Source organism: Orbicella franksi, chromosome 10 (genome assembly GCF_964199315.1).
Source record: "Orbicella franksi chromosome 10, jaOrbFran1.1, whole genome shotgun sequence".
Lineage (NCBI taxonomy): Eukaryota > Metazoa > Cnidaria > Anthozoa > Scleractinia > Merulinidae > Orbicella > Orbicella franksi.
In genome coordinates, this window is record NC_138154.1 from 640,038 (window position 1) to 662,203 (window position 22,166).

A 22,166-nucleotide genomic window follows, 5' to 3' on the forward strand; every position below is an offset into this window, starting at 1 on the left:
CGTTTGGTCAGTTTGTTGGTTGGTTAGTTTCATTGGTTTATTCGTTGATTTGTTAGTTCTATCCTTCGTTTGTTCGTTGGTTTGTTTGTTCGTTCCTTCGCTCATTGTTCGTTCTTTCCTTCGTCTGTTTTTGACTGGTTCGCGTATTCGTTAGTTCTATCCTTCGTTTGTTGGATTTTTCGTTCATTTGTTTGTTCGTTTTCAACACAGCTTTGGCCTCAGAAAAAGAAATGTGGAACGTGTTAAGACAGAACCTTGCTAAAAGTTAAGGGTACAATTTATTGGTCATTGACTTTATCTTCAAGTGGTGGCTCCTAAAGGAGCCGTTTTAGTTTTAAGTATGTGAAGCGTAAGCTCACTTAAGCACGCTCGCCTCTGATTCGTCTGGCCAACTGGATATCCTTTGGCATAATGGTGACACGTTTGGCGTGGATAGCGCACAGGTTGGTATCCTCAAACAAGCCCACTAGATAGGCTTCACTGGCCTCTTGGAGAGCTAGGACGGCAGAGCTTTGAAAGCGCAGGTCCGTTTTGAAATCCTGCGCAATCTCTCGCACAAGACGCTGAAAAGGCAGCTTGCGGATGAGTAGTTCTGTAGATTTCTGATAACGGCGAATTTCTCGGAGAGCAACTGTTCCGGGTCTGTAACGATGAGGTTTCTTGACACCACCAGTAGCAGGAGCGCTCTTCCGGGCTGCTTTTGTAGCTAACTGCTTACGAGGAGCTTTTCCACCAGTCGATTTTCGAGCCGTTTGCTTGGTACGAGCCATGACTGAAAGTAGAGATTTGACGTTTTGAAAGCGATCAAAAAGTTTTGATTTGTTTCACCACCATTGAGTAAAATCGATTTATAACAGAAAGCCCGTGATCCGATTGGCTGATTAATGACGCATGTGATTGGCTGTGAGAAATTTGCTTTTCTGTTGTGAAGAAGATGCGGCTGAACTTTCGATCTTAGGCAGCTTGTTGCTAGAAATTTGAAAATGACTCGAAAGCATGCGGAATATTACGGAATTGTGGGCACTGTGATATAGATATATATATATATTTCCTGTTTAGTTTAAGTCTGACTTTGTTAACAAGAAATGAGAATTTCTCGTAACAGTTTTCCTTAACGGGCAAGTAAGTTATCCAAAGTAAGGCATGCCGAGTATAAATATTCATGAGACTGTCGGCAAAGCGTTGGCCTTTGCTTTGTTTTGAAAGTTATGTTTCCCGAGAGGTACAACTGGACAAACTAAAGCGCCAGCAAAGTCGGCAGGGTTCGTTAACTCGCAGTTTCGCTACTGGATTATCTAAAACAAGTCATGTCTGGACGCGGTAAAGGAGGCAAAGGTCTAGGAAAGGGCGGCGCTAAGCGTCATCGTAAAATTTTAAGAGACAACATCCAGGGCATAACCAAGCCTGCTATCCGTCGTCTAGCTCGCCGCGGTGGTGTGAAGCGTATCTCTGGTCTGATCTACGAAGAGACTCGCGGAGTCCTGAAAGTCTTCCTTGAGAACGTCATACGTGATGCTGTGACCTACACCGAGCACGCCAAACGAAAGACAGTGACAGCCATGGACGTGGTCTACGCTCTCAAACGCCAAGGACGTACTCTCTACGGATTTGGTGGTTAGGGAAGTGCCTGACTACAAGCTCCCCCTTAAAAAAACGGCTCCTTTAGGAGCCAACAAGTCTAACGAAAGTCCCGACCAGCAATAAATGCGATTCATTTTTAACAACAGCAACAAACAGTTCTATGTTGAACTTTAATTTGCGTTAGTTAGTGATGTTAGTTAGTGATGTAAAACAGAAGTTAAGAGTTGCAATAATAGCTGACATTTTTTTTGATCAAAGTTCTGTGTATGTAAAGTGTTGGGTTTTAGGTGTCGAGCGTTGATCAAATTAAGCGCTTGCAAACAAGGCCGTCGAGATAAGAGTTAAATTATGGTGTGTGTTTTCAAGACCAATCTGTTAACAATTTTAAGTTGGAATAGTCTTTCAGTAGGCAAATGAGATGACTGAGACAACTATAACTTTTTTTTTTTATAAGAACGTTAAGGCTGAGATTAACCAAGATTTTAAGAACATTCTCCCAGAACATTCCTCGGGTTGAGAGTCGGTTAAGAACGTTTTTATTCCGCTAATCTGTCGATTAGATGACAAGCATAAAATAAGGGTGACAAAAAAATCTAAACTAACCCAACTACTTACGGGCACGCTTTGTATAACATTAACAATGGTTTTCCTATTGCATGACACACATCTCGGCTTGTAGTAATCAGCAATAGTTCTTATTCATAACTGTTGCATTCTTTCTGTAGCACGCGCCAGCGAATATCTAGATTTGCAAACTGCATGATGAATACACCCACATAGTAAATAAGTTTACTGCCGGACATTTGGATTGCTCTTTCGCTTTTGCCGCCTTCCTGGCCGAACCGAGCAGGACCACTAGACAACTTCTCGAACACTCGTAGGTACTTATTAGATCTTGTAATAAAAGCCGTAGAGAATATATATGAAAGTCACACAAGAGATTAACTCGCTAAGACTGTTTTAAGTCACTTTTATCGACTTCCAGCTGATAAATATAATACACTGGACTTTCGGTTTAAAACGAACGCGCGCATGCCTAATTATTGTACGCCTTGTGTTTTTCTCTATGTGTGTACTGCAGGCAACTTTAGATTGATTTCATTAGTTTTGTTTTGTAGTTGAAGCGAATGCCTAACAGGAGGTAGTTTTTGGTAACTTTGATGTATTGCTATAAGGCCGCTTATCTTTGTATTGGAACATGACTGTTATCAACATTTGGTGGCTCCTAAAAGAGCCGTTTTGAGTTTGTTATTAAGCTGGGAGCTTAATGTTGTTTCTTCTCCGCCTTCTTGGGTAGAAGCACTGCTTGTATGTTGGGAAGAACTCCACCCTGAGCGATAGTCACACCAGCAAGAAGTTTGTTTAACTCTTCATCGTTTCGAACGGCTAACTGCAGGTGACGAGGGATGATCCTGGTTTTCTTGTTGTCCCGAGCAGCATTTCCAGCTAACTCGAGAATCTCAGCGCTCAGATACTCCAGTACGGCAGCCAAGTAGACTGGAGCACCTGCGCCGACACGCTCGCCGTAGTTGCCTTTGCGAAGGAGACGATGGATACGACCAACAGGAAACTGAAGTCCTGCCCGGGATGAACGGCTCTTAGACTTGGTGCCCGGAGCTTTGCCTTTTCCTCGACCTGTCATTTTCACTTTCTGAATGTTCTCTTTGCTTGTTATCTCTGGCAAAGTTGAGTTGAACGATTTTGTTCTAGTCTAGTCAGCCCGAAACTATGACCCGGATTTTTATTTGATTTTTCTTCAAATCAGAGGATCAAAGCGCACCAATCAAAACCGCGCCGTACTCCGAACAAAAGATAATTAGCAGGCAAAATGCGCTGTCGGTAGCGTCGGCCTATGGGTAGTTGTCAGTTAATGAAATAACCAATCGGCGAAAGGCAATTTCGATCCGCATACTAATTAATCCTCCTGGATAATTTGTAATAAATAGCAGTTAAGTTACCGTGGCATGTTCAAAGCTGATCTCATCGGATCATCTAGAATTCCAAACAATTTTTCAGAGAAGCCAGATAAACATGGCACCGAAAGTTCCAGCAGCAAAGAAAGGCGAGAAGCGAGCGGGAAAAACTAAGTCGGCGGCAGTTGATGGTTCGGCCAAGAAAAAGAGGAAGGGAAAGAGAAAGGAGAGCTATGCGATCTACATCTACAAGGTCCTTAAGCAAGTTCATCCCGATACGGGTATTTCTAGCAAGGCCATGGGTATCATGAATTCGTTTGTGAATGATATCTTCGAGCGTATCGCCAATGAGTCTTCCCGCCTGGCGCACTACAACAAGAAGTCGACCATCAGCTCCCGCGAGATCCAGACCGCCATCAGGTTGCTTCTGCCTGGAGAACTTGCAAAGCATGCTGTCAGCGAAGGCACTAAGGCTGTCACCAAGTATACCAGCAGCAAGTAAACATCGACTCCAGCGTTGATTCACAACAAAAACGGCTCCTTTAGGAGCCACCACATGTCATAAAAAGCAATGTCCAACGTGTCAGTTCTTTAGTTATTAACCCCTTCTGCTCCTTTAATCGCCACACTACACAAGGCTTTCTTTTAAGCTTTCAGATTTGAGATAACTATTAGATTTAAGAGAAATATATACATAGAGTTTTTGTGTGTGTGTGTTTTTTTTTTTTTGCAAAATAAAACTGTTTACAGCAATGAATGGCCCAGTTCAAGTTCTTTATGCTTTTCTTTATAAAGGATAGCTCGGAACGCTGCCTGTCAGTTTTTCACGCAAGCTTTCCGTGTGCCGTCAACGTTTATCGTGGACTATTATAAGACTCCCCGCGAAAATCAACAAGCCAGTGGCACCTAATGTCATGTTCTCCGCACGCGCATAATTTAACAGGCAGTTTCCGCGCGCTTAGCTTCCGTTTGTTTCGTTGCAATGAACACTCGCACGAAGTATCATGTAATGGTTTTCACACTGAAGAAAGCCTATGCCCGAAGAGTTTGTGACTTTTCACAAGATGCTGAACCTTTGACATTTTTCAACCTTATCGGTTTTCAGTTTTTATTTTCTTTTGATTTTTTAGACCGAAGTTCACGGCTAAGTTCACGTTCTCCGCACGCGCTCGAGTGTTTCACTCCATCTCTGGTCAAGCATCAGAGAAACTTATTAAACAACGCTCAAGATCTCTTTTGTTTCGTTTTTTTTTTTTGCGAGATCTATCTTACGTCTTATTGACAAGAGCATTTTCTTTGCAGCTTTCGGGCGTTGATCTTCGATTGCCTGTTTTTTTGTTTTTTTTTATCCTGTGTGAGTGCGAGTGTGTGTGTTGCACCTAGTTTTACTTTGTTATTCCGTCAAATATATGGAGGGAAATATATGTTTTGTTTTTTTTTTCAAGTTGGTCATTGCTTTTGTTCATTTGGTGGCTCCTAAAAGAGCCGTTTGGTTTACTGGACGCCGGGCGAAGATATCTCTTCGTTTACTTCTTCTTGGTCACCTTAGCTTTCTTGACTGCGGCCGGCTTTTTAACTTCTTTCTTTGTGCTAGGTTTCTTCGCAGCTACCTTCGGCTTTGTTGGTGACTTTGTGCCTGATGGCTTCTTGACTGCAGGCTTCTTGGACGTATCTTTCTTGGATGACGGACTTTTTGTAGAAGAGTTTTTCGTAGAAGAAGTCTCTTTCTTGGCCGCAGGTTTCTTTGTGGAAGCTTTCGTTGTAGCAGCGGGTTTCTTTGGCTTAGCCAGCGGCCTTTTACTCGGCGCAGCAGACTTTCTGGTCGGCTTTTTCTGCTCTTTTGGTAGCTTAAATGATCCTGAAGCTCCCACTCCCTTGGTGTGGATGAAGGTTCCATTGGCTGTACCCTTCTTCAGAGCTGTCTTGACGTGATGAGATGCTGTATCTCCCACCTTGTAGTTGGCCTTAACGTACTTCTCGATCGCTTGGCGTGAAGAACCGTTGCGATCTTTCAACGTGAGAATAGCAGTCTTAATCATCTCTTCGTATTTCGGATGTTCGGCAGGGGTTTTGGTCATCTTTCGCTTAGCGTTGTCTGACATTCTGCTAGTTTCTGTCGGTCTACTGAGCTGTGAATTGTGTGACTCTTTCGAGAAATTCGAGGCACGTTGTTAGCATTGTAAGTTTTTACTTGTAAATGCGGACCGCAGAGAGAACAAGCCCGGCAAAGTTAGTAACGGACGTTGTTATTCTGTGTTTCTTTCATGCAAATACTTGGGAATAAATTGCTTGGTACACAGTTTTATTTGAGTTTTTCATTGAAATACTTTATTAAAACCTTTTTAAAGGGACCGAGGTACAGTCTTTTTTCCAACAACACGATAAAACTCGAAGTGAATCGACCGACATGTAAAGGCAAACGCTGTCTAATGCGAAGAAACGCTAGAAAGAATGATATTGGACTGATGTTTTGTTGACGTTTGGTCAGTTTGTTGGTTGGTTAGTTTCATTGGTTTATTCGTTGATTTGTTAGTTCTATCCTTCGTTTGTTCGTTGGTTTGTTTGTTCGTTCCTTCGCTCATTGTTCGTTCTTTCCTTCGTCTGTTTTTGACTGGTTCGCGTATTCGTTAGTTCTATCCTTCGTTTGTTGGATTTTTCGTTCATTTGTTTGTTCGTTTTCAACACAGCTTTGGCCTCAGAAAAAGAAATGTGGAACGTGTTAAGACAGAACCTTGCTAAAAGTTAAGGGTACAATTTATTGGTCATTGACTTTATCTTCAAGTGGTGGCTCCTAAAGGAGCCGTTTTAGTTTTAAGTATGTGAAGCGTAAGCTCACTTAAGCACGCTCGCCTCTGATTCGTCTGGCCAACTGGATATCCTTTGGCATAATGGTGACACGTTTGGCGTGGATAGCGCACAGGTTGGTATCCTCAAACAAGCCCACTAGATAGGCTTCACTGGCCTCTTGGAGAGCTAGGACGGCAGAGCTTTGAAAGCGCAGGTCCGTTTTGAAATCCTGCGCAATCTCTCGCACAAGACGCTGAAAAGGCAGCTTGCGGATGAGTAGTTCTGTAGATTTCTGATAACGGCGAATTTCTCGGAGAGCAACTGTTCCGGGTCTGTAACGATGAGGTTTCTTGACACCACCAGTAGCAGGAGCGCTCTTCCGGGCTGCTTTTGTAGCTAACTGCTTACGAGGAGCTTTTCCACCAGTCGATTTTCGAGCCGTTTGCTTGGTACGAGCCATGACTGAAAGTAGAGATTTGACGTTTTGAAAGCGATCAAAAAGTTTTGATTTGTTTCACCACCATTGAGTAAAATCGATTTATAACAGAAAGCCCGTGATCCGATTGGCTGATTAATGACGCATGTGATTGGCTGTGAGAAATTTGCTTTTCTGTTGTGAAGAAGATGCGGCTGAACTTTCGATCTTAGGCAGCTTGTTGCTAGAAATTTGAAAATGACTCGAAAGCATGCGGAATATTACGGAATTGTGGGCACTGTGATATAGATATATATATATATTTCCTGTTTAGTTTAAGTCTGACTTTGTTAACAAGAAATGAGAATTTCTCGTAACAGTTTTCCTTAACGGGCAAGTAAGTTATCCAAAGTAAGGCATGCCGAGTATAAATATTCATGAGACTGTCGGCAAAGCGTTGGCCTTTGCTTTGTTTTGAAAGTTATGTTTCCCGAGAGGTACAACTGGACAAACTAAAGCGCCAGCAAAGTCGGCAGGGTTCGTTAACTCGCAGTTTCGCTACTGGATTATCTAAAACAAGTCATGTCTGGACGCGGTAAAGGAGGCAAAGGTCTAGGAAAGGGCGGCGCTAAGCGTCATCGTAAAATTTTAAGAGACAACATCCAGGGCATAACCAAGCCTGCTATCCGTCGTCTAGCTCGCCGCGGTGGTGTGAAGCGTATCTCTGGTCTGATCTACGAAGAGACTCGCGGAGTCCTGAAAGTCTTCCTTGAGAACGTCATACGTGATGCTGTGACCTACACCGAGCACGCCAAACGAAAGACAGTGACAGCCATGGACGTGGTCTACGCTCTCAAACGCCAAGGACGTACTCTCTACGGATTTGGTGGTTAGGGAAGTGCCTGACTACAAGCTCCCCCTTAAAAAAACGGCTCCTTTAGGAGCCAACAAGTCTAACGAAAGTCCCGACCAGCAATAAATGCGATTCATTTTTAACAACAGCAACAAACAGTTCTATGTTGAACTTTAATTTGCGTTAGTTAGTGATGTTAGTTAGTGATGTAAAACAGAAGTTAAGAGTTGCAATAATAGCTGACATTTTTTTTGATCAAAGTTCTGTGTATGTAAAGTGTTGGGTTTTAGGTGTCGAGCGTTGATCAAATTAAGCGCTTGCAAACAAGGCCGTCGAGATAAGAGTTAAATTATGGTGTGTGTTTTCAAGACCAATCTGTTAACAATTTTAAGTTGGAATAGTCTTTCAGTAGGCAAATGAGATGACTGAGACAACTATAACTTTTTTTTTTTATAAGAACGTTAAGGCTGAGATTAACCAAGATTTTAAGAACATTCTCCCAGAACATTCCTCGGGTTGAGAGTCGGTTAAGAACGTTTTTATTCCGCTAATCTGTCGATTAGATGACAAGCATAAAATAAGGGTGACAAAAAAATCTAAACTAACCCAACTACTTACGGGCACGCTTTGTATAACATTAACAATGGTTTTCCTATTGCATGACACACATCTCGGCTTGTAGTAATCAGCAATAGTTCTTATTCATAACTGTTGCATTCTTTCTGTAGCACGCGCCAGCGAATATCTAGATTTGCAAACTGCATGATGAATACACCCACATAGTAAATAAGTTTACTGCCGGACATTTGGATTGCTCTTTCGCTTTTGCCGCCTTCCTGGCCGAACCGAGCAGGACCACTAGACAACTTCTCGAACACTCGTAGGTACTTATTAGATCTTGTAATAAAAGCCGTAGAGAATATATATGAAAGTCACACAAGAGATTAACTCGCTAAGACTGTTTTAAGTCACTTTTATCGACTTCCAGCTGATAAATATAATACACTGGACTTTCGGTTTAAAACGAACGCGCGCATGCCTAATTATTGTACGCCTTGTGTTTTTCTCTATGTGTGTACTGCAGGCAACTTTAGATTGATTTCATTAGTTTTGTTTTGTAGTTGAAGCGAATGCCTAACAGGAGGTAGTTTTTGGTAACTTTGATGTATTGCTATAAGGCCGCTTATCTTTGTATTGGAACATGACTGTTATCAACATTTGGTGGCTCCTAAAAGAGCCGTTTTGAGTTTGTTATTAAGCTGGGAGCTTAATGTTGTTTCTTCTCCGCCTTCTTGGGTAGAAGCACTGCTTGTATGTTGGGAAGAACTCCACCCTGAGCGATAGTCACACCAGCAAGAAGTTTGTTTAACTCTTCATCGTTTCGAACGGCTAACTGCAGGTGACGAGGGATGATCCTGGTTTTCTTGTTGTCCCGAGCAGCATTTCCAGCTAACTCGAGAATCTCAGCGCTCAGATACTCCAGTACGGCAGCCAAGTAGACTGGAGCACCTGCGCCGACACGCTCGCCGTAGTTGCCTTTGCGAAGGAGACGATGGATACGACCAACAGGAAACTGAAGTCCTGCCCGGGATGAACGGCTCTTAGACTTGGTGCCCGGAGCTTTGCCTTTTCCTCGACCTGTCATTTTCACTTTCTGAATGTTCTCTTTGCTTGTTATCTCTGGCAAAGTTGAGTTGAACGATTTTGTTCTAGTCTAGTCAGCCCGAAACTATGACCCGGATTTTTATTTGATTTTTCTTCAAATCAGAGGATCAAAGCGCACCAATCAAAACCGCGCCGTACTCCGAACAAAAGATAATTAGCAGGCAAAATGCGCTGTCGGTAGCGTCGGCCTATGGGTAGTTGTCAGTTAATGAAATAACCAATCGGCGAAAGGCAATTTCGATCCGCATACTAATTAATCCTCCTGGATAATTTGTAATAAATAGCAGTTAAGTTACCGTGGCATGTTCAAAGCTGATCTCATCGGATCATCTAGAATTCCAAACAATTTTTCAGAGAAGCCAGATAAACATGGCACCGAAAGTTCCAGCAGCAAAGAAAGGCGAGAAGCGAGCGGGAAAAACTAAGTCGGCGGCAGTTGATGGTTCGGCCAAGAAAAAGAGGAAGGGAAAGAGAAAGGAGAGCTATGCGATCTACATCTACAAGGTCCTTAAGCAAGTTCATCCCGATACGGGTATTTCTAGCAAGGCCATGGGTATCATGAATTCGTTTGTGAATGATATCTTCGAGCGTATCGCCAATGAGTCTTCCCGCCTGGCGCACTACAACAAGAAGTCGACCATCAGCTCCCGCGAGATCCAGACCGCCATCAGGTTGCTTCTGCCTGGAGAACTTGCAAAGCATGCTGTCAGCGAAGGCACTAAGGCTGTCACCAAGTATACCAGCAGCAAGTAAACATCGACTCCAGCGTTGATTCACAACAAAAACGGCTCCTTTAGGAGCCACCACATGTCATAAAAAGCAATGTCCAACGTGTCAGTTCTTTAGTTATTAACCCCTTCTGCTCCTTTAATCGCCACACTACACAAGGCTTTCTTTTAAGCTTTCAGATTTGAGATAACTATTAGATTTAAGAGAAATATATACATAGAGTTTTTGTGTGTGTGTGTTTTTTTTTTTTTGCAAAATAAAACTGTTTACAGCAATGAATGGCCCAGTTCAAGTTCTTTATGCTTTTCTTTATAAAGGATAGCTCGGAACGCTGCCTGTCAGTTTTTCACGCAAGCTTTCCGTGTGCCGTCAACGTTTATCGTGGACTATTATAAGACTCCCCGCGAAAATCAACAAGCCAGTGGCACCTAATGTCATGTTCTCCGCACGCGCATAATTTAACAGGCAGTTTCCGCGCGCTTAGCTTCCGTTTGTTTCGTTGCAATGAACACTCGCACGAAGTATCATGTAATGGTTTTCACACTGAAGAAAGCCTATGCCCGAAGAGTTTGTGACTTTTCACAAGATGCTGAACCTTTGACATTTTTCAACCTTATCGGTTTTCAGTTTTTATTTTCTTTTGATTTTTTAGACCGAAGTTCACGGCTAAGTTCACGTTCTCCGCACGCGCTCGAGTGTTTCACTCCATCTCTGGTCAAGCATCAGAGAAACTTATTAAACAACGCTCAAGATCTCTTTTGTTTCGTTTTTTTTTTTTGCGAGATCTATCTTACGTCTTATTGACAAGAGCATTTTCTTTGCAGCTTTCGGGCGTTGATCTTCGATTGCCTGTTTTTTTGTTTTTTTTTATCCTGTGTGAGTGCGAGTGTGTGTGTTGCACCTAGTTTTACTTTGTTATTCCGTCAAATATATGGAGGGAAATATATGTTTTGTTTTTTTTTTCAAGTTGGTCATTGCTTTTGTTCATTTGGTGGCTCCTAAAAGAGCCGTTTGGTTTACTGGACGCCGGGCGAAGATATCTCTTCGTTTACTTCTTCTTGGTCACCTTAGCTTTCTTGACTGCGGCCGGCTTTTTAACTTCTTTCTTTGTGCTAGGTTTCTTCGCAGCTACCTTCGGCTTTGTTGGTGACTTTGTGCCTGATGGCTTCTTGACTGCAGGCTTCTTGGACGTATCTTTCTTGGATGACGGACTTTTTGTAGAAGAGTTTTTCGTAGAAGAAGTCTCTTTCTTGGCCGCAGGTTTCTTTGTGGAAGCTTTCGTTGTAGCAGCGGGTTTCTTTGGCTTAGCCAGCGGCCTTTTACTCGGCGCAGCAGACTTTCTGGTCGGCTTTTTCTGCTCTTTTGGTAGCTTAAATGATCCTGAAGCTCCCACTCCCTTGGTGTGGATGAAGGTTCCATTGGCTGTACCCTTCTTCAGAGCTGTCTTGACGTGATGAGATGCTGTATCTCCCACCTTGTAGTTGGCCTTAACGTACTTCTCGATCGCTTGGCGTGAAGAACCGTTGCGATCTTTCAACGTGAGAATAGCAGTCTTAATCATCTCTTCGTATTTCGGATGTTCGGCAGGGGTTTTGGTCATCTTTCGCTTAGCGTTGTCTGACATTCTGCTAGTTTCTGTCGGTCTACTGAGCTGTGAATTGTGTGACTCTTTCGAGAAATTCGAGGCACGTTGTTAGCATTGTAAGTTTTTACTTGTAAATGCGGACCGCAGAGAGAACAAGCCCGGCAAAGTTAGTAACGGACGTTGTTATTCTGTGTTTCTTTCATGCAAATACTTGGGAATAAATTGCTTGGTACACAGTTTTATTTGAGTTTTTCATTGAAATACTTTATTAAAACCTTTTTAAAGGGACCGAGGTACAGTCTTTTTTCCAACAACACGATAAAACTCGAAGTGAATCGACCGACATGTAAAGTCAAACGCTGTCTAATGCGAAGAAACGCTAGAAAGAATGATATTGGACTGATGTTTTGTTGACGTTTGGTCAGTTTGTTGGTTGGTTAGTTTCATTGGTTTATTCGTTGATTTGTTAGTTCTATCCTTCGTTTGTTCGTTGGTTTGTTTGTTCGTTCCTTCGCTCATTGTTCGTTCTTTCCTTCGTCTGTTTTTGACTGGTTCGCGTATTCGTTAGTTCTATCCTTCGTTTGTTGGATTTTTCGTTCATTTGTTTGTTCGTTTTCAACACAGCTTTGGCCTCAGAAAAAGAAATGTGGAACGTGTTAAGACAGAACCTTGCTAAAAGTTAAGGGTACAATTTATTGGTCATTGACTTTATCTTCAAGTGGTGGCTCCTAAAGGAGCCGTTTTAGTTTTAAGTATGTGAAGCGTAAGCTCACTTAAGCACGCTCGCCTCTGATTCGTCTGGCCAACTGGATATCCTTTGGCATAATGGTGACACGTTTGGCGTGGATAGCGCACAGGTTGGTATCCTCAAACAAGCCCACTAGATAGGCTTCACTGGCCTCTTGGAGAGCTAGGACGGCAGAGCTTTGAAAGCGCAGGTCCGTTTTGAAATCCTGCGCAATCTCTCGCACAAGACGCTGAAAAGGCAGCTTGCGGATGAGTAGTTCTGTAGATTTCTGATAACGGCGAATTTCTCGGAGAGCAACTGTTCCGGGTCTGTAACGATGAGGTTTCTTGACACCACCAGTAGCAGGAGCGCTCTTCCGGGCTGCTTTTGTAGCTAACTGCTTACGAGGAGCTTTTCCACCAGTCGATTTTCGAGCCGTTTGCTTGGTACGAGCCATGACTGAAAGTAGAGATTTGACGTTTTGAAAGCGATCAAAAAGTTTTGATTTGTTTCACCACCATTGAGTAAAATCGATTTATAACAGAAAGCCCGTGATCCGATTGGCTGATTAATGACGCATGTGATTGGCTGTGAGAAATTTGCTTTTCTGTTGTGAAGAAGATGCGGCTGAACTTTCGATCTTAGGCAGCTTGTTGCTAGAAATTTGAAAATGACTCGAAAGCATGCGGAATATTACGGAATTGTGGGCACTGTGATATAGATATATATATATATTTCCTGTTTAGTTTAAGTCTGACTTTGTTAACAAGAAATGAGAATTTCTCGTAACAGTTTTCCTTAACGGGCAAGTAAGTTATCCAAAGTAAGGCATGCCGAGTATAAATATTCATGAGACTGTCGGCAAAGCGTTGGCCTTTGCTTTGTTTTGAAAGTTATGTTTCCCGAGAGGTACAACTGGACAAACTAAAGCGCCAGCAAAGTCGGCAGGGTTCGTTAACTCGCAGTTTCGCTACTGGATTATCTAAAACAAGTCATGTCTGGACGCGGTAAAGGAGGCAAAGGTCTAGGAAAGGGCGGCGCTAAGCGTCATCGTAAAATTTTAAGAGACAACATCCAGGGCATAACCAAGCCTGCTATCCGTCGTCTAGCTCGCCGCGGTGGTGTGAAGCGTATCTCTGGTCTGATCTACGAAGAGACTCGCGGAGTCCTGAAAGTCTTCCTTGAGAACGTCATACGTGATGCTGTGACCTACACCGAGCACGCCAAACGAAAGACAGTGACAGCCATGGACGTGGTCTACGCTCTCAAACGCCAAGGACGTACTCTCTACGGATTTGGTGGTTAGGGAAGTGCCTGACTACAAGCTCCCCCTTAAAAAAACGGCTCCTTTAGGAGCCAACAAGTCTAACGAAAGTCCCGACCAGCAATAAATGCGATTCATTTTTAACAACAGCAACAAACAGTTCTATGTTGAACTTTAATTTGCGTTAGTTAGTGATGTTAGTTAGTGATGTAAAACAGAAGTTAAGAGTTGCAATAATAGCTGACATTTTTTTTGATCAAAGTTCTGTGTATGTAAAGTGTTGGGTTTTAGGTGTCGAGCGTTGATCAAATTAAGCGCTTGCAAACAAGGCCGTCGAGATAAGAGTTAAATTATGGTGTGTGTTTTCAAGACCAATCTGTTAACAATTTTAAGTTGGAATAGTCTTTCAGTAGGCAAATGAGATGACTGAGACAACTATAACTTTTTTTTTTTATAAGAACGTTAAGGCTGAGATTAACCAAGATTTTAAGAACATTCTCCCAGAACATTCCTCGGGTTGAGAGTCGGTTAAGAACGTTTTTATTCCGCTAATCTGTCGATTAGATGACAAGCATAAAATAAGGGTGACAAAAAAATCTAAACTAACCCAACTACTTACGGGCACGCTTTGTATAACATTAACAATGGTTTTCCTATTGCATGACACACATCTCGGCTTGTAGTAATCAGCAATAGTTCTTATTCATAACTGTTGCATTCTTTCTGTAGCACGCGCCAGCGAATATCTAGATTTGCAAACTGCATGATGAATACACCCACATAGTAAATAAGTTTACTGCCGGACATTTGGATTGCTCTTTCGCTTTTGCCGCCTTCCTGGCCGAACCGAGCAGGACCACTAGACAACTTCTCGAACACTCGTAGGTACTTATTAGATCTTGTAATAAAAGCCGTAGAGAATATATATGAAAGTCACACAAGAGATTAACTCGCTAAGACTGTTTTAAGTCACTTTTATCGACTTCCAGCTGATAAATATAATACACTGGACTTTCGGTTTAAAACGAACGCGCGCATGCCTAATTATTGTACGCCTTGTGTTTTTCTCTATGTGTGTACTGCAGGCAACTTTAGATTGATTTCATTAGTTTTGTTTTGTAGTTGAAGCGAATGCCTAACAGGAGGTAGTTTTTGGTAACTTTGATGTATTGCTATAAGGCCGCTTATCTTTGTATTGGAACATGACTGTTATCAACATTTGGTGGCTCCTAAAAGAGCCGTTTTGAGTTTGTTATTAAGCTGGGAGCTTAATGTTGTTTCTTCTCCGCCTTCTTGGGTAGAAGCACTGCTTGTATGTTGGGAAGAACTCCACCCTGAGCGATAGTCACACCAGCAAGAAGTTTGTTTAACTCTTCATCGTTTCGAACGGCTAACTGCAGGTGACGAGGGATGATCCTGGTTTTCTTGTTGTCCCGAGCAGCATTTCCAGCTAACTCGAGAATCTCAGCGCTCAGATACTCCAGTACGGCAGCCAAGTAGACTGGAGCACCTGCGCCGACACGCTCGCCGTAGTTGCCTTTGCGAAGGAGACGATGGATACGACCAACAGGAAACTGAAGTCCTGCCCGGGATGAACGGCTCTTAGACTTGGTGCCCGGAGCTTTGCCTTTTCCTCGACCTGTCATTTTCACTTTCTGAATGTTCTCTTTGCTTGTTATCTCTGGCAAAGTTGAGTTGAACGATTTTGTTCTAGTCTAGTCAGCCCGAAACTATGACCCGGATTTTTATTTGATTTTTCTTCAAATCAGAGGATCAAAGCGCACCAATCAAAACCGCGCCGTACTCCGAACAAAAGATAATTAGCAGGCAAAATGCGCTGTCGGTAGCGTCGGCCTATGGGTAGTTGTCAGTTAATGAAATAACCAATCGGCGAAAGGCAATTTCGATCCGCATACTAATTAATCCTCCTGGATAATTTGTAATAAATAGCAGTTAAGTTACCGTGGCATGTTCAAAGCTGATCTCATCGGATCATCTAGAATTCCAAACAATTTTTCAGAGAAGCCAGATAAACATGGCACCGAAAGTTCCAGCAGCAAAGAAAGGCGAGAAGCGAGCGGGAAAAACTAAGTCGGCGGCAGTTGATGGTTCGGCCAAGAAAAAGAGGAAGGGAAAGAGAAAGGAGAGCTATGCGATCTACATCTACAAGGTCCTTAAGCAAGTTCATCCCGATACGGGTATTTCTAGCAAGGCCATGGGTATCATGAATTCGTTTGTGAATGATATCTTCGAGCGTATCGCCAATGAGTCTTCCCGCCTGGCGCACTACAACAAGAAGTCGACCATCAGCTCCCGCGAGATCCAGACCGCCATCAGGTTGCTTCTGCCTGGAGAACTTGCAAAGCATGCTGTCAGCGAAGGCACTAAGGCTGTCACCAAGTATACCAGCAGCAAGTAAACATCGACTCCAGCGTTGATTCACAACAAAAACGGCTCCTTTAGGAGCCACCACATGTCATAAAAAGCAATGTCCAACGTGTCAGTTCTTTAGTTATTAACCCCTTCTGCTCCTTTAATCGCCACACTACACAAGGCTTTCTTTTAAGCTTTCAGATTTGAGATAACTATTAGATTTAAGAGAAATATATACATAGAGTTTTTGTGTGTGTGTGTTTTTTTTTTTTTGCAAAATAAAACTGTTTACAGCAATGAATGGCCCAGTTCAAGTTCTTTATGCTTTTCTTTATAAAGGATAGCTCGGAACGCTGCCTGTCAGTTTTTCACGCAAGCTTTCCGTGTGCCGTCAACGTTTATCGTGGACTATTATAAGACTCCCCGCGAAAATCAACAAGCCAGTGGCACCTAATGTCATGTTCTCCGCACGCGCATAATTTAACAGGCAGTTTCCGCGCGCTTAGCTTCCGTTTGTTTCGTTGCAATGAACACTCGCACGAAGTATCATGTAATGGTTTTCACACTGAAGAAAGCCTATGCCCGAAGAGTTTGTGACTTTTCACAAGATGCTGAACCTTTGACATTTTTCAACCTTATCGGTTTTCAGTTTTTATTTTCTTTTGATTTTTTAGACCGAAGTTCACGGCTAAGTTCACGTTCTCCGCACGCGCTCGAGTGTTTCACTCCATCTCTGGTCAAGCATCAGAGAAACTTATTAAACAACGCTCAAGATCTCTTTTGTTTCGTTTTTTTTTTTTGCGAGATCTATCTTACGTCTTATTGACAAGAGCATTTTCTTTGCAGCTTTCGGGCGTTGATCTTCGATTGCCTGTTTTTTTGTTTTTTTTTATCCTGTGTGAGTGCGAGTGTGTGTGTTGCACCTAGTTTTACTTTGTTATTCCGTCAAATATATGGAGGGAAATATATGTTTTGTTTTTTTTTTCAAGTTGGTCATTGCTTTTGTTCATTTGGTGGCTCCTAAAAGAGCCGTTTGGTTTACTGGACGCCGGGCGAAGATATCTCTTCGTTTACTTCTTCTTGGTCACCTTAGCTTTCTTGACTGCGGCCGGCTTTTTAACTTCTTTCTTTGTGCTAGGTTTCTTCGCAGCTACCTTCGGCTTTGTTGGTGACTTTGTGCCTGATGGCTTCTTGACTGCAGGCTTCTTGGACGTATCTTTCTTGGATGACGGACTTTTTGTAGAAGAGTTTTTCGTAGAAGAAGTCTCTTTCTTGGCCGCAGGTTTCTTTGTGGAAGCTTTCGTTGTAGCAGCGGGTTTCTTTGGCTTAGCCAGCGGCCTTTTACTCGGCGCAGCAGACTTTCTGGTCGGCTTTTTCTGCTCTTTTGGTAGCTTAAATGATCCTGAAGCTCCCACTCCCTTGGTGTGGATGAAGGTTCCATTGGCTGTACCCTTCTTCAGAGCTGTCTTGACGTGATGAGATGCTGTATCTCCCACCTTGTAGTTGGCCTTAACGTACTTCTCGATCGCTTGGCGTGAAGAACCGTTGCGATCTTTCAACGTGAGAATAGCAGTCTTAATCATCTCTTCGTATTTCGGATGTTCGGCAGGGGTTTTGGTCATCTTTCGCTTAGCGTTGTCTGACATTCTGCTAGTTTCTGTCGGTCTACTGAGCTGTGAATTGTGTGACTCTTTCGAGAAATTCGAGGCACGTTGTTAGCATTGTAAGTTTTTACTTGTAAATGCGGACCGCAGAGAGAACAAGCCCGGCAAAGTTAGTAACGGACGTTGTTATTCTGTGTTTCTTTCATGCAAATACTTGGGAATAAATTGCTTGGTACACAGTTTTATTTGAGTTTTTCATTGAAATACTTTATTAAAACCTTTTTAAAGGGACCGAGGTACAGTCTTTTTTCCAACAACACGATAAAACTCGAAGTGAATCGACCGACATGTAAAGGCAAACGCTGTCTAATGCGAAGAAACGCTAGAAAGAATGATATTGGACTGATGTTTTGTTGACGTTTGGTCAGTTTGTTGGTTGGTTAGTTTCATTGGTTTATTCGTTGATTTGTTAGTTCTATCCTTCGTTTGTTCGTTGGTTTGTTTGTTCGTTCCTTCGCTCATTGTTCGTTCTTTCCTTCGTCTGTTTTTGACTGGTTCGCGTATTCGTTAGTTCTATCCTTCGTTTGTTGGATTTTTCGTTCATTTGTTTGTTCGTTTTCAACACAGCTTTGGCCTCAGAAAAAGAAATGTGGAACGTGTTAAGACAGAACCTTGCTAAAAGTTAAGGGTACAATTTATTGGTCATTGACTTTATCTTCAAGTGGTGGCTCCTAAAGGAGCCGTTTTAGTTTTAAGTATGTGAAGCGTAAGCTCACTTAAGCACGCTCGCCTCTGATTCGTCTGGCCAACTGGATATCCTTTGGCATAATGGTGACACGTTTGGCGTGGATAGCGCACAGGTTGGTATCCTCAAACAAGCCCACTAGATAGGCTTCACTGGCCTCTTGGAGAGCTAGGACGGCAGAGCTTTGAAAGCGCAGGTCCGTTTTGAAATCCTGCGCAATCTCTCGCACAAGACGCTGAAAAGGCAGCTTGCGGATGAGTAGTTCTGTAGATTTCTGATAACGGCGAATTTCTCGGAGAGCAACTGTTCCGGGTCTGTAACGATGAGGTTTCTTGACACCACCAGTAGCAGGAGCGCTCTTCCGGGCTGCTTTTGTAGCTAACTGCTTACGAGGAGCTTTTCCACCAGTCGATTTTCGAGCCGTTTGCTTGGTACGAGCCATGACTGAAAGTAGAGATTTGACGTTTTGAAAGCGATCAAAAAGTTTTGATTTGTTTCACCACCATTGAGTAAAATCGATTTATAACAGAAAGCCCGTGATCCGATTGGCTGATTAATGACGCATGTGATTGGCTGTGAGAAATTTGCTTTTCTGTTGTGAAGAAGATGCGGCTGAACTTTCGATCTTAGGCAGCTTGTTGCTAGAAATTTGAAAATGACTCGAAAGCATGCGGAATATTACGGAATTGTGGGCACTGTGATATAGATATATATATATATTTCCTGTTTAGTTTAAGTCTGACTTTGTTAACAAGAAATGAGAATTTCTCGTAACAGTTTTCCTTAACGGGCAAGTAAGTTATCCAAAGTAAGGCATGCCGAGTATAAATATTCATGAGACTGTCGGCAAAGCGTTGGCCTTTGCTTTGTTTTGAAAGTTATGTTTCCCGAGAGGTACAACTGGACAAACTAAAGCGCCAGCAAAGTCGGCAGGGTTCGTTAACTCGCAGTTTCGCTACTGGATTATCTAAAACAAGTCATGTCTGGACGCGGTAAAGGAGGCAAAGGTCTAGGAAAGGGCGGCGCTAAGCGTCATCGTAAAATTTTAAGAGACAACATCCAGGGCATAACCAAGCCTGCTATCCGTCGTCTAGCTCGCCGCGGTGGTGTGAAGCGTATCTCTGGTCTGATCTACGAAGAGACTCGCGGAGTCCTGAAAGTCTTCCTTGAGAACGTCATACGTGATGCTGTGACCTACACCGAGCACGCCAAACGAAAGACAGTGACAGCCATGGACGTGGTCTACGCTCTCAAACGCCAAGGACGTACTCTCTACGGATTTGGTGGTTAGGGAAGTGCCTGACTACAAGCTCCCCCTTAAAAAAACGGCTCCTTTAGGAGCCAACAAGTCTAACGAAAGTCCCGACCAGCAATAAATGCGATTCATTTTTAACAACAGCAACAAACAGTTCTATGTTGAACTTTAATTTGCGTTAGTTAGTGATGTTAGTTAGTGATGTAAAACAGAAGTTAAGAGTTGCAATAATAGCTGACATTTTTTTTGATCAAAGTTCTGTGTATGTAAAGTGTTGGGTTTTAGGTGTCGAGCGTTGATCAAATTAAGCGCTTGCAAACAAGGCCGTCGAGATAAGAGTTAAATTATGGTGTGTGTTTTCAAGACCAATCTGTTAACAATTTTAAGTTGGAATAGTCTTTCAGTAGGCAAATGAGATGACTGAGACAACTATAACTTTTTTTTTTTATAAGAACGTTAAGGCTGAGATTAACCAAGATTTTAAGAACATTCTCCCAGAACATTCCTCGGGTTGAGAGTCGGTTAAGAACGTTTTTATTCCGCTAATCTGTCGATTAGATGACAAGCATAAAATAAGGGTGACAAAAAAATCTAAACTAACCCAACTACTTACGGGCACGCTTTGTATAACATTAACAATGGTTTTCCTATTGCATGACACACATCTCGGCTTGTAGTAATCAGCAATAGTTCTTATTCATAACTGTTGCATTCTTTCTGTAGCACGCGCCAGCGAATATCTAGATTTGCAAACTGCATGATGAATACACCCACATAGTAAATAAGTTTACTGCCGGACATTTGGATTGCTCTTTCGCTTTTGCCGCCTTCCTGGCCGAACCGAGCAGGACCACTAGACAACTTCTCGAACACTCGTAGGTACTTATTAGATCTTGTAATAAAAGCCGTAGAGAATATATATGAAAGTCACACAAGAGATTAACTCGCTAAGACTGTTTTAAGTCACTTTTATCGACTTCCAGCTGATAAATATAATACACTGGACTTTCGGTTTAAAACGAACGCGCGCATGCCTAATTATTGTACGCCTTGTGTTTTTCTCTATGTGTGTACTGCAGGCAACTTTAGATTGATTTCATTAGTTTTGTTTTGTAGTTGAAGCGAATGCCTAACAGGAGGTAGTTTTTGGTAACTTTGATGTATTGCTATAAGGCCGCTTATCTTTGTATTGGAACATGACTGTTATCAACATTTGGTGGCTCCTAAAAGAGCCGTTTTGAGTTTGTTATTAAGCTGGGAGCTTAATGTTGTTTCTTCTCCGCCTTCTTGGGTAGAAGCACTGCTTGTATGTTGGGAAGAACTCCACCCTGAGCGATAGTCACACCAGCAAGAAGTTTGTTTAACTCTTCATCGTTTCGAACGGCTAACTGCAGGTGACGAGGGATGATCCTGGTTTTCTTGTTGTCCCGAGCAGCATTTCCAGCTAACTCGAGAATCTCAGCGCTCAGATACTCCAGTACGGCAGCCAAGTAGACTGGAGCACCTGCGCCGACACGCTCGCCGTAGTTGCCTTTGCGAAGGAGACGATGGATACGACCAACAGGAAACTGAAGTCCTGCCCGGGATGAACGGCTCTTAGACTTGGTGCCCGGAGCTTTGCCTTTTCCTCGACCTGTCATTTTCACTTTCTGAATGTTCTCTTTGCTTGTTATCTCTGGCAAAGTTGAGTTGAACGATTTTGTTCTAGTCTAGTCAGCCCGAAACTATGACCCGGATTTTTATTTGATTTTTCTTCAAATCAGAGGATCAAAGCGCACCAATCAAAACCGCGCCGTACTCCGAACAAAAGATAATTAGCAGGCAAAATGCGCTGTCGGTAGCGTCGGCCTATGGGTAGTTGTCAGTTAATGAAATAACCAATCGGCGAAAGGCAATTTCGATCCGCATACTAATTAATCCTCCTGGATAATTTGTAATAAATAGCAGTTAAGTTACCGTGGCATGTTCAAAGCTGATCTCATCGGATCATCTAGAATTCCAAACAATTTTTCAGAGAAGCCAGATAAACATGGCACCGAAAGTTCCAGCAGCAAAGAAAGGCGAGAAGCGAGCGGGAAAAACTAAGTCGGCGGCAGTTGATGGTTCGGCCAAGAAAAAGAGGAAGGGAAAGAGAAAGGAGAGCTATGCGATCTACATCTACAAGGTCCTTAAGCAAGTTCATCCCGATACGGGTATTTCTAGCAAGGCCATGGGTATCATGAATTCGTTTGTGAATGATATCTTCGAGCGTATCGCCAATGAGTCTTCCCGCCTGGCGCACTACAACAAGAAGTCGACCATCAGCTCCCGCGAGATCCAGACCGCCATCAGGTTGCTTCTGCCTGGAGAACTTGCAAAGCATGCTGTCAGCGAAGGCACTAAGGCTGTCACCAAGTATACCAGCAGCAAGTAAACATCGACTCCAGCGTTGATTCACAACAAAAACGGCTCCTTTAGGAGCCACCACATGTCATAAAAAGCAATGTCCAACGTGTCAGTTCTTTAGTTATTAACCCCTTCTGCTCCTTTAATCGCCACACTACACAAGGCTTTCTTTTAAGCTTTCAGATTTGAGATAACTATTAGATTTAAGAGAAATATATACATAGAGTTTTTGTGTGTGTGTGTTTTTTTTTTTTTGCAAAATAAAACTGTTTACAGCAATGAATG

The 22,166-nt window shown here is 42.7% G+C and overlaps 9 protein-coding genes and 8 pseudogenes across 9 annotated transcripts; 6 read left to right on the forward strand and 11 right to left on the reverse strand.

Annotated features, from left to right (window-relative positions):
* Positions 1–247: 247 nt before the first annotated feature.
* Positions 248–1,001, reverse strand: LOC145501213 (histone H3-like). The gene has a single exon (XM_081480735.1). It carries the CDS (start codon positions 768–770, stop codon positions 360–362), a length of 411 nt encoding a protein of 136 aa, XP_081336861.1. The 5' UTR covers positions 771–1,001; the 3' UTR covers positions 248–359.
* A 202-nt stretch (positions 1,002–1,203) lies between these two features.
* Positions 1,204–7,688, forward strand: LOC145500168 (uncharacterized). The gene is made up of 3 exons (XM_081479649.1): positions 1,204–1,617; positions 5,089–5,384; positions 7,246–7,688. The coding sequence occupies exons 1-3, from the start codon at positions 1,308–1,310 to the stop codon at positions 7,588–7,590; spliced, it is 951 nt and encodes a 316-aa protein (XP_081335775.1). The 5' UTR covers positions 1,204–1,307; the 3' UTR covers positions 7,591–7,688.
* Positions 2,696–3,225, reverse strand: LOC145501227 (histone H2A pseudogene; annotated as a pseudogene).
* LOC145501219 (histone H2B.1 pseudogene) lies at positions 3,613–4,182 on the forward strand (annotated as a pseudogene).
* Positions 4,993–5,804, reverse strand: LOC145501205 (histone H1-delta-like). Its single transcript, XM_081480726.1, has one exon. The coding sequence runs from the start codon at positions 5,594–5,596 to the stop codon at positions 5,021–5,023; it is 576 nt and encodes a 191-aa protein (XP_081336852.1). The 5' UTR covers positions 5,597–5,804; the 3' UTR covers positions 4,993–5,020.
* On the reverse strand, positions 6,219–6,971 carry LOC145501212 (histone H3-like). The gene has a single exon (XM_081480734.1). The coding sequence runs from the start codon at positions 6,739–6,741 to the stop codon at positions 6,331–6,333; it is 411 nt and encodes a 136-aa protein (XP_081336860.1). The 5' UTR covers positions 6,742–6,971; the 3' UTR covers positions 6,219–6,330.
* A 997-nt stretch (positions 7,689–8,685) lies between the features above and the next one.
* On the reverse strand, positions 8,686–9,196 carry LOC145501228 (histone H2A pseudogene; annotated as a pseudogene).
* A 387-nt stretch (positions 9,197–9,583) lies between these two features.
* LOC145501218 (histone H2B.1 pseudogene) lies at positions 9,584–10,153 on the forward strand (annotated as a pseudogene).
* Positions 10,154–10,907: 754 nt separating this feature from the next.
* LOC145501206 (histone H1-delta-like) lies at positions 10,908–11,839 on the reverse strand. Its single transcript, XM_081480727.1, has one exon. The coding sequence runs from the start codon at positions 11,565–11,567 to the stop codon at positions 10,992–10,994; it is 576 nt and encodes a 191-aa protein (XP_081336853.1). The 5' UTR covers positions 11,568–11,839; the 3' UTR covers positions 10,908–10,991.
* A 50-nt stretch (positions 11,840–11,889) lies between these two features.
* LOC145501244 (histone H3-like) lies at positions 11,890–12,943 on the reverse strand. Its single transcript, XM_081480751.1, has one exon. The coding sequence runs from the start codon at positions 12,710–12,712 to the stop codon at positions 12,302–12,304; it is 411 nt and encodes a 136-aa protein (XP_081336877.1). The 5' UTR covers positions 12,713–12,943; the 3' UTR covers positions 11,890–12,301.
* A 202-nt stretch (positions 12,944–13,145) lies between these two features.
* LOC145500169 (uncharacterized) lies at positions 13,146–19,630 on the forward strand. Its single transcript, XM_081479650.1, has 3 exons — positions 13,146–13,559; positions 17,031–17,326; positions 19,188–19,630. The coding sequence occupies exons 1-3, from the start codon at positions 13,250–13,252 to the stop codon at positions 19,530–19,532; spliced, it is 951 nt and encodes a 316-aa protein (XP_081335776.1). The 5' UTR covers positions 13,146–13,249; the 3' UTR covers positions 19,533–19,630.
* Positions 14,638–15,167, reverse strand: LOC145501249 (histone H2A pseudogene; annotated as a pseudogene).
* Positions 15,555–16,124, forward strand: LOC145501248 (histone H2B.1 pseudogene; annotated as a pseudogene).
* LOC145501238 (histone H1-delta-like) lies at positions 16,935–17,746 on the reverse strand. The gene has a single exon (XM_081480745.1). It carries the CDS (start codon positions 17,536–17,538, stop codon positions 16,963–16,965), a length of 576 nt encoding a protein of 191 aa, XP_081336871.1. The 5' UTR covers positions 17,539–17,746; the 3' UTR covers positions 16,935–16,962.
* LOC145501242 (histone H3-like) lies at positions 18,161–18,913 on the reverse strand. Its single transcript, XM_081480748.1, has one exon. It carries the CDS (start codon positions 18,681–18,683, stop codon positions 18,273–18,275), a length of 411 nt encoding a protein of 136 aa, XP_081336874.1. The 5' UTR covers positions 18,684–18,913; the 3' UTR covers positions 18,161–18,272.
* A 997-nt stretch (positions 19,631–20,627) lies between the features above and the next one.
* On the reverse strand, positions 20,628–21,136 carry LOC145501251 (histone H2A pseudogene; annotated as a pseudogene).
* A 389-nt stretch (positions 21,137–21,525) lies between these two features.
* On the forward strand, positions 21,526–22,095 carry LOC145501246 (histone H2B.1 pseudogene; annotated as a pseudogene).
* Positions 22,096–22,166: the final 71 nt, after the last annotated feature.

Coding starts and splice junctions, on each gene's coding strand:
- LOC145501238 (XM_081480745.1), bottom strand. CDS start 17,538: ATGTCAGACAACGCTAAGCGAAAGATGACCAAAACCCCTGCCGAACAT.
- LOC145501213 (XM_081480735.1), bottom strand. CDS start 770: ATGGCTCGTACCAAGCAAACGGCTCGAAAATCGACTGGTGGAAAAGCT.
- LOC145501206 (XM_081480727.1), bottom strand. CDS start 11,567: ATGTCAGACAACGCTAAGCGAAAGATGACCAAAACCCCTGCCGAACAT.
- LOC145501205 (XM_081480726.1), bottom strand. CDS start 5,596: ATGTCAGACAACGCTAAGCGAAAGATGACCAAAACCCCTGCCGAACAT.
- LOC145501212 (XM_081480734.1), bottom strand. CDS start 6,741: ATGGCTCGTACCAAGCAAACGGCTCGAAAATCGACTGGTGGAAAAGCT.
- LOC145501242 (XM_081480748.1), bottom strand. CDS start 18,683: ATGGCTCGTACCAAGCAAACGGCTCGAAAATCGACTGGTGGAAAAGCT.
- LOC145500169 (XM_081479650.1), top strand. CDS start 13,250: ATGTCTGGACGCGGTAAAGGAGGCAAAGGTCTAGGAAAGGGCGGCGCT. Junction 13,560..17,030: donor TCTCTACGGATTTGGTGGTT/AGGGAAGTGCCT, acceptor TCTTTGTGCTAG/GTTTCTTCGCAGCTACCTTC. Junction 17,327..19,187: donor CTCCCTTGGTGTGGATGAAG/GTTCCATTGGCT, acceptor GTTCGTTAACTC/GCAGTTTCGCTACTGGATTA.
- LOC145500168 (XM_081479649.1), top strand. CDS start 1,308: ATGTCTGGACGCGGTAAAGGAGGCAAAGGTCTAGGAAAGGGCGGCGCT. Junction 1,618..5,088: donor TCTCTACGGATTTGGTGGTT/AGGGAAGTGCCT, acceptor TCTTTGTGCTAG/GTTTCTTCGCAGCTACCTTC. Junction 5,385..7,245: donor CTCCCTTGGTGTGGATGAAG/GTTCCATTGGCT, acceptor GTTCGTTAACTC/GCAGTTTCGCTACTGGATTA.
- LOC145501244 (XM_081480751.1), bottom strand. CDS start 12,712: ATGGCTCGTACCAAGCAAACGGCTCGAAAATCGACTGGTGGAAAAGCT.